This window comes from Maniola jurtina, chromosome 4, assembly GCF_905333055.1.
Source record: "Maniola jurtina chromosome 4, ilManJurt1.1, whole genome shotgun sequence".
In the NCBI taxonomy this organism is placed as follows: domain Eukaryota; kingdom Metazoa; phylum Arthropoda; class Insecta; order Lepidoptera; family Nymphalidae; genus Maniola; species Maniola jurtina.
Genome location: NC_060032.1, coordinates 5,646,720 through 5,656,506, shown reverse-complemented (window position 1 = coordinate 5,656,506; position 9,787 = coordinate 5,646,720). Strand labels below are relative to the sequence as shown.

The 9,787-nt window shown below is 35.5% G+C and overlaps 2 protein-coding genes across 2 annotated transcripts in view; one reads left to right on the top strand and one right to left on the bottom strand.

Moving 5' to 3' along the window:
- Window positions 1–362: 362 nt before the first annotated feature.
- On the bottom strand, window positions 363–2,167 carry LOC123864812 (histone-lysine N-methyltransferase SETMAR). Its single transcript, XM_045905512.1, has one exon. The coding sequence runs from the start codon at window positions 1,849–1,851 to the stop codon at window positions 1,012–1,014; it is 840 nt and encodes a 279-aa protein (XP_045761468.1). The 5' UTR covers window positions 1,852–2,167; the 3' UTR covers window positions 363–1,011.
- Window positions 2,168–3,431: 1,264 nt separating this feature from the next.
- LOC123864757 (GTPase-activating protein) overlaps window positions 3,432–9,787 on the top strand; it is a 32,043-nt gene continuing 25,687 nt past the window's right edge. The window contains exon 1 of the mRNA XM_045905395.1: window positions 3,432–3,976. Within this exon, the coding sequence (XP_045761351.1) occupies window positions 3,892–3,976 (85 nt within the window). The 5' untranslated portion in view covers window positions 3,432–3,891. The remainder of the gene's footprint in view (window positions 3,977–9,787) is intronic.

Here is a 9,787-nt window from a genome sequence, read left to right as displayed (position 1 = left end):
TTTTTAAAAACCTAAATCCACGGGAACAAAGTCGCGGGCATCAGCTAGTTTTACGATAAATTAATCAAATCTTCCACCTGGATACATCCGGGAGGTACCCACAACTCTCGGGCACACAGGGAGGTTATTTGGCTGGTACCCGACAATAACACAAGACTACTTTTTAATCACGCGGACGAAGCCATGGGAAAAAGCTAGTCTAGTAATAAATATGACCAAACTTTATGTTGATTTGAACAAAAAGCATACCTATCAACCAATTCTACGTACAATAATTAAATTAAAGCTGTTTGGTAACTTATTTATCTTCACTTATCTCAAAGGTCAACATTAGGTTGAGATGAACAAATAAAACATTGTGATAAGTGTTGTTTAATATTTTATTGAGAATGTTGTCATTTATTATAGACCTTAATCCTTAGCAACTTATTTTATTTACTTACATAGATATTATTAGAATGACTTTCTTAGCTATACATACTATTAGCTATTCTCTACATGCTACTTTTATATAAAAAGCAATGTTGGTCCCAGTCGGTAGCTGGATGGGTGACCGAAATCAGAAGTTCGAATTTGGCCTTTATTTCTCAGTTAAATACTTAGAATTATAATAAGGTGCTGGACTATAGGCAAACACTACAGATTGTAGACATCTTACTAAGAAACTACAATGAAACCGAGGGAACTTTGGCCAGTTGGAAGCACAATAACAGGACACTGTTCATTAAACAAACACCACTATTGTAGTTATACTGACTCTTAACTGACTGACTGTAGACTCTATGCAGAGCATGCATGGAGAGTGGAGAGACACTGGAACACATGTAGTGGTATATCTACTCAACAAGAAGATTATATTGGCTCCCCAGCAACACTGCTGAAGTCCTCGCTGACCTGGATGGCCTGCTCAGCTTCTGGAGTGAGCTTTCCTGGCTGGAGTGGTCTAGTGGGGAGCTGCACCAGCAGTCTCATACAGCAGACAGCTCTGTTAAGAAATCAAGACTGAAGAAATTAACAAGGAAAATAAGGCAAAAAACCTTTGCACTTAGTGGTGTTACATAAACAAGGCTTTCTTGGTTTTTGATCAGAAACTGGATTATTAATGTCATCAGAACCATAAGCATAAGTTATTTCAGTATCAGGTTCAATATCGATTAAACTAAACACAGCAAGTTTAGGTATAGGAGAACTAACTCTTACAGGCACTATTTCACAATTAGGATCACAACTGTGGTTTATGTATCTGCCAATATTACCAAAACTACTAGGGTCAATATACGTTTGAACAGTTTTACCTGCAACATGTTCATTCAAACAGAAAATATAATTCATTTTGTTGTGTTTTTCATTACAGTAATGACGAAACAGAGCTTGATTTTTAGTTAAAACTTCTCCAGCATATTCACATACAAATGATCCTTTCGGAATCAAAGTGTTTGAAAATAAACCTAGCCCAATCAATTTATTTTGTGATGATTTTACATAGAGAGTTGATATAGGCCCATTTTGAACTAGTCTATTACCACAGCTATTTGCACACTGACACAACTCATTGCATTCAACAATTGGATAAGAGCTCAAGTTTAAATAATCGTTTTTGTTGATTATAAAGACCTCTGAATTAGTTTTCTGCTGAACAAGTAAAGTGTAATTTCGACCACCAGACATTCGAAGGCACTCACAACTGTCTGACAAGCATTTATCGTTGCATTTACAACTATGCGTTAGTTGAGAATTGAAGTTTTGGATCAGTTCCTCGTATTCCAGGGTTTGTTCTGATGGACCTGGTATATTTTCACTAATGTACAAAACATCAATGTCACCATCATCATGTGAGTACCTATCAGTCATGTCTGTAAATAAGTACCTAGCATAATATCATTGATTTAAGTAGTATAGGTTTATAACTTAATGAACAAGGGTAAACACTGAACGCAGCTTATTCTGTGCACTAGGTAGGCCACTAGTATTGTTTGAAGCATAATATAGTAAAAAATTATAATATAAAAAATTGTTTTCAGTCAAACTCGAAAGTGGTGAAGAGCTGAGGTCATCATTTTTATAGGTTAATTCAAAACTTTAGGATTTTGTACTTCTGACCGTAACATTGCTTTGTTTTAAGTTTTAACAAGGTTTTGGTTTTATTAAGATATGATTAATATGTGATATTATACTATATATAGCTTTTCATATTATATTACTGTAAAGTCTGGTATAGAATAAGAACTTTTGAAATTTGAACCACAGATCACTATATACCAGTCTGAAAATACCTACCTATGTACCTATGTCCTATTCTGTGATTGTTCATTTTTGACTTAAAATTCATACCAATGTATTGGACTTCGTCTGTGTTATTGTGTTGGCGTTTGCTGGCGCGCATGCGGTGCCTTTTTGGAATGTTTTTTTTTTTTTTTTTTGTTAAAAGTACTTAGTTGGTTTTTGTGTTTCACTGGTGTTTTTAGTGGTGGAACTGACTGCGAAGAGCACTAAGGGGGCGCCGCGCGTGTATCGGTGAGCGCCGGTATAGACGAAGTCCATACTTATATTATCATGAACCTATACGTATATTATAGTTTCCCTAACTTGTAAATAATTACAAACGTGACATTAGCTTATCTTTGTAAAGCCAGACGAGACCGAGAGAAGAAAAAAAAACGTACCAATATACTCTGTGCTAAAATTGACGCACTGTACCGTACAGTCAGACAAGGATCTTTTGGCACTTGCTTTTGTGCTTGTTTGACATTGACAGGGGGGGGGGGAGGCGTAGTTGTAGCACAAAGATTGCCAGCAATTAGGATCTCCTCAATTTTTGGGAATATGTTGAAAATATCAATGTTTAAAATCGAGTAAGTTTTGCCTAATTTTAATAAATGATAAATTGGGAAAGCCACTCCTATTTGTTGCATAAATGGTAATAATAATAAAAACCATTGATAGGCCAGGGGAGACTTTAACTGTAACTCACAAATTAGTCAATAGTTGAGTCTCATGCCCCTCACTTTTTGTACGATTGTAAAAAACCCTTTGTGTGCAAGTCCAACTCATAACAGATTTTTTTCACACTCCTTTTTAATAGTAGTTAGTTACTAGTTATCTAACTACTAATTATACATAGTTACTTGATAAAATAAATATCACGCAATATTTATTAAGCATGTAGCAGTGCGTAGTATTTATAATTATACTTTACTTACGCTACGTGCTGCTTTGGTAGCACATAGCATGCGCATGGCATGGCAACACGGTGCATAATGTTTGATTGCTATTCTTCCGCTAGTGGCATTTTAATAATTTTAGAGCCGCAGTCGATTAGGTACCTACAGTCGTTACGGGTTACATTGTGCGTGTCAAGCATTGTGAGTCGATGACTCAATGTCTTGAGGGAAAATTTTGATAGGAGTTGGCAACACTGGGGCACAATGAGATCGCGCAGGCGCAATGTAATGACGTGACGTAATTGTCCATTCATACTTTTTGTTCATTCAATGAAACAAATATTTTATTGACGAAGTGTTGTGTAAATCATTTTACGACTGTTATTGTCCGATTCAACTCGTTTATTAAGAGAGTCAAAAATTAGCTACATATTTGAGTGAAGTGAAAAAAATGTGTTAATAAAGTTTAAAGTGCATTCATTGATAAATTTCATGGCACATACTGAACACATGCGCACTGCATTTGTTAATTCATTCGATTTTGACTGTGCGATATAATGCTTTCAAAAATGTGTAAATATAAAATTGTTTCTATTTTTTATTGTGTTCGGGTTGGAACTGTCTCATCGTCTCCACCTTCTTGAAAACAGACTCAAGTAGAACATTACGACACTCCGGAAGTGGCGGGACAAGCCGGGCGAGGGGCTCGTTCCGAAAGAGATAACAGCGGATGAAAGAGATAAACAGTTATGGATTTAACATGGCGGACGAAACGCGTAAAGTGCGAGTAGAAGAAAGATTGAAAATAAAGATTGGTATGTAATATTTGTACACATTTTACTTGTTAGGACTGAATTATTTAGTTTCGTAGATATTCGTAGCATGTTTTCTTTAAAAAGTCTTCTGTTTCTTATGATAATGAGTTGTTGTCACTGTGATGAACAGGTGGTACCTACTTAGAAACTTAAGATTTCCTGTCCAGATGTTTATGGATATAGCAGTTCAAGTACATATAAAGAAAATGTGGTTAGAAACAGATGTTTCAATGTGAGTAATCGATTGAAGATGTTCTGCAGCACCCCTGAATCCATTGTTTTTATCATTGGTTTGACAGTTCGCGCACAATTTATGAATGAATTGCCGTGAACACAATGAACTCGTGTTTAGGTGATACTAGATTAGATACCTATCTGGTGTACATACTAAATTATTATTAATGATTTATTATCTTGTCTATAAACTGATGTCCTATGGGCTTTGTTTCATAATTTCTAACTTACCAAGTTGTAAATTCCAAGTTTATAAAATATTGGATGCTCTTCGAATTTTCTTACTTTTATGTAGAAAATTCATCATTATAAGATTACCTATGTATGCACAAGTAAACAAAACAGATGTATTATTATTTTAGCACTTTGAAATTAAGTAAAATTTATAAGTCACTAGCTGGCCCGCCGTGCTTCTCTCGAGTGGAATTTTTGAAAATTGATGAAGGAGTGGAACTTCCTTCCAAAAATTGTGAAACACATACTTTTGATTTTAAACCTACAGCCTAAATCCCAATTTTCATCTATGGAACTTTAAGAATGATGGATTTACATTTAAACTTTCATCCCCTATAAATCCCCTTAGATGTTGAATTTCCAAAACTCCAGTCTTAGTGGGTGCCTAAAATATAAATGTCAAAACTTCAAGTTTCTATCCCCAGGTAGTTTAGTCTGTGCATTGATAGATTAGTTAGTCAGTCAGGACAAATCTTTTAATATGTATAGATAAAATAATTAAGTATTGCCGGTAACTACCTGTTATATTACAGGACTACACAACAATAATGTTAGATATATGCTTTGTTAACAACCTTTAATAGTATAAAGTTAGTACATAATATTATTTTCACAAGTTTGCATAAAACAAGTGTTAACATATACAGTGGGCTGGTACTCCCTATCATAGTTCTAAACCTAAAATCTAAATACATCTAACACTAACTTCAAGCACTTTTTCTTTACTTTAACATCAGTTCATAAAAGCATTATCCTCTCGCATAAAAGAAAACCTTTGTATCTATTTAGCTACAAGCAGCTATTTTTTCTTAAGACATTGAGTTTTAACCTTATATTACTTATATTGTACTAGAATTAGATGATGCCCGTAACTTTGTCTGCGTCGATGTAGATATTTTAAAATCCCGGGACAATATAGCCTAATTATATCCCAGAGATGCGAGCTATCCCTGTACATAATTTCGTCAAAATCATTAAAACAGATGGGCTGCACTGTGGAAAACTAACAGACAGACATATGCCCTTTCACATTCATAATTTTAGTATGCAAGTGTGGATTAGTCACTAAAGAGTACTTATCATAAGCTAAACGGTTAAACAGTAATCAGGCTTGTTTTTGTATCATCTAACATGAAAACAGTCTACAGACTGTTAGGACTTCTAACTTGTGCATGCTATTTAGATCTGCTAGCAAAAAGAATATTACAAGAGTTTTAAAGAGTAGCTAATTAAACTTTTAGGGAATGTCAGCTTCAATTTCTTTAAAGAACAAAAGGATTTTTTTACTCAGTTATAATTTGCTAACTAGCAACAATATATACTTACTTAAATCTTTATCCATTTAAAAGGAAAAATAAAACCAACGCTGTAACTAGCATATTTTTTTTGATATTAACAGTAAACCTCTACAAGTTAGTTATGCGGTTTGTTATTAAAAGTAACTCTTACTGTTTTTCTTCTTCTGTAGTACAGAACACTCCGTGTGGGACTCTGACTTGTACTTAGCCAGTTTTTTTTTTTATTTCAAGCACAATCGAGGAGCTCCAATTGAAGATGTACTTCAAATACTAATACTATACTAAGTACAGATCAACATACTTTTTTATTTAACCCAGACGTTTTTGGCTTACTGAATAGATATCAGAAGTCATTTCCAAGCAAAACAGCCAAAAACTGTGCTAAAATTGTTTCCCAAGATAGTGATTTCCATCAAAACAGTGAACTTTCAACAGCTTTTATTCAGATTTTTGCTCCTCATACTAAAATTTATTTTCATGCAATTACACTGTTTTATTTGCAAGCTCCTCAGTGTTGCATCAATATACATTATTTGATATTCAAATAAGAACAAGGAGTGAGTGTGCAGATGATTGATTTGTCAGTATCGGCGCGAACGCATAAATCCTTAGATAAAGCAAACTGTGTCTGACGCGATAAGGGTGCAGTACGCCTTCCGGGGCGCGACCCCAGGCCCTTTTAACTGCACTGTTAGATACATCATACAATGAACCTAACATGCGATATCAAAATTAGTAAGGCTACTTATATTTCCAGCTATACATGTAGTTACTTAAATCTTTCTTTATTTATACATATCATTATTATAACTTATAATGGAACTATTTAAAGAATATAACCATGATACATATACAAGATTTCCCTTATCTATTCTGCTAAATGTTAGGACTTGGGATTTTTCTACAAACGATTCAGACCACACCCCATACAAATGAGATTTGATACTTAATATGTAAATGAATGAAATTTTGTAGGCACACTCTAGAAACTAATGAATGTGTTGCTGGTTTGTCCGACTTCCTTAAAAATATGTCTATCCACTCATTCATCATTAATTAAAGCAAAACTGGTTCAAAGATTTGTATGTAACTCTTTGAACCAGTATAACATAATATATACTAGATAGTTAAAATGTTTTAAACCAATATGGAATCATTATATTTTAAGATAACCTAATTTGTTAGACATGTACCTACTCCAATAAGATGATTGTGGTGATTCATACACATTCTAAAACTAAAGTAAATATAATCAACTACATAGTTATTATGTTTCATTATTATGGATAATATTATTAGTGCATGTGAATTCAATCAACAGTCAAGTCAATATAACTTTAGATTAACAGCTCTTTAGGTAAAGTACAATACCTAGTTAAGAAGCACTATCCTTTTCTGCCGTGATAAGAGCTGAGACCCTAGGGGTTAAGCAAGACTTCAGCCTATTATTCGCGAGGTCTGGGTTCGATCCCGGGCATCTCTAACTTTTTGGGGATAGCGTTTTAAGCAATTAAATATGACTTCCTTCATGGTTAAGCAAAACATCGTAAGGAAACCGGCAGCTCGATTGCGGTAGAATGACAGCTTCTGATTGCAGACAAGCGCTAGTCTATAAATTTAATCAAAAAAGTTTATTGTACATAACTACTTAAGTAATTACATGTCCACTGAGATATGCAATATGGGCTTGTACAGTGTACAGGTTTTGATTATTAATCCGTCTAAATTATACGAATTTGGCAAACAAGGTCTCTATCTGATAGATAAACAGTATTGTCACTACACGAATGGCTAGGCTGTAAAGTTGTCCACAGCACGCCACGCGCCGTGAATGGGGCGAACTAGTGTTTTCCATTCAGTGCGCCCGCCCATTCATGGAAACTCGTCGCCCCGTTAATGAAAAACGCTCTCATTTATCGTACTTATCGATGCGCGCCCTCGCCTTGACGACTCCTCACGTGGCCGCACTACTCATTCAAACCGAATATCAATGATAAGATTGCACGCTTTGCTATCGAGCCGTGAGCATCTGATAACTTGATAGGAGGTGCTTTGTATTGCGCACGAATTCGCTGCCTTCGGAGATAAATAGATAAACAGTGTCCCTGTTTCCATTTCCTTTACGTAAGATTTGACGTTATTGTAGGCTAATAATAAGCCTTGCTCACTTTCATTTGACTGTGCAAAATAACTTCTAATAGTTATTTATTCTATCTATACCGTTTAGGTATAATGTAATAAATTTTTCTCTAAACCTACCTAGTCTAAATAAAGGCAAAACAAAAGATTTATGATATGTAGTGCATATATTATAATAAATTAGGTAGGCTTTTCAAATTGTTAGCAAATTAGCTTACACGGATTAGCAGCGAATAATTTGCAAAATTGTTTTTGTAATTATCTCTGAACGGGCGCGTCTGGCAGGGCAATAGCCTCTATGATATTATGTTCATAGTTATTCATTCTTAGAGGGTTTACTGATGAATTTACATGAGCTGTTTCGATTTTACTTTCGGTAGTATAAATTGCCTACGTAATTTTATAGGACGAAATTAAACACTACCCACCTCATGTATTTATATTGTACATATCTATATATTAATTGAGGCAGCCGTAGATCTGGCCAGTTGATATGCACAAACAGCCATACAATACATGCAATACGTGCATACAATCAGAGGACTATTTCCTCCGGGTCAAGCCTTAACGGACGTCGCGCGAAGGAGGCACCGTTGCTTTCTTAAGTGATCTCGGAGCCTAGCAGGATTGGAAAAAATAAAACATTTTTGATTAAAACAGTGTCAACCATGCTTCTATGTCCCCATGCAGTGTATGTAGCTAAAAATCCTATACATATTCCAATTTATTCCTCAAAAAGTCGGGTAGATTAAGAAGATTTAAAAGCTGAATGCCATGATACAAACGCTTAGCCAAATTAATATAAGTAGGACTTGGAGAATCTAAATCGACCCTGACATGCTAATGTCTAAGCCTTAGAGTCTAGTCTAAGATATAGGTAGGTACTTTAGGTAAAGGTACTTTTCAACCCACCTGCACATAGGAAGGTGTATGTGGGTGAGGACCTAGATTCAAACCTGCCACTAGCTTGAAACGTAGGAGGAAACATTGCCAATTCTGTATAATTAACAATATCTAAGACAATCTTTCAAATCAGATTATTGACATCATGATCTATCTCCTAAAACAATTAGATACTACCGATGAGATTGACATTTTACAGAGGTTAAGCAAAAGAAGCGGTACTAATATCTAAAGGTGGTATATTGACCTCTGCGAAATCATGTTTGAGTAATCATGTTCTATGTAAAAATGTCCAAAACGTCTGCCAGCGTTGAAACATTCCCATATTTGTGTACGGCATTCCTAAAACACCAAAGTACTCTCGATTTCGAAAGAGCCGAGCTACGTACAACAGTGTGGCAATATCGTGACGGCACTCCATTGTGGCCACACGGCCCACGGCAAGCACAATATAAGTACGTAGATACGTTTCCTCAGATACCCATGGTGTTATTCAAAGTTTCCCGTTTCACTCCCACGATCTAGTTCGATGGCGTGTGTTACCGCCGTTGATGATGACGGTGTTTTTGCATCAGCAATTATGTACAGTTTGTTGTCGCAACTAGTTTCTCTCGTAGTCCAATTACGAATTTGTGGGAGTGTGTGTACGGTTGCCACAAGGTCTTTGTTTAGCCCTAACAATCGTTATGATCTCTCTTCGCCGCACAATTTGTATGACTGCTATGATGAGCTGCGATTTAGTTGGAGCGCTTAAGTGAAAGGTTGATTTTCTGTTGCAAACTTTCCCATACATTTACTTTTTTCAATGGCTTTTAGCGGAATGTCCATCGTTCATGGTAAAACACTAGGTAGGTATGACAATGGCAAAGTTTAATAAAGAATGACCACACTTCAAATGGAATGACGTGACCACAGGACGACACTTCAACCATTTTGTAGTTTCGAGAGCACCGTTTGCACTACCTACCAGCTACTTACGCTTAGGCCTAGCCCGCATAGAGAT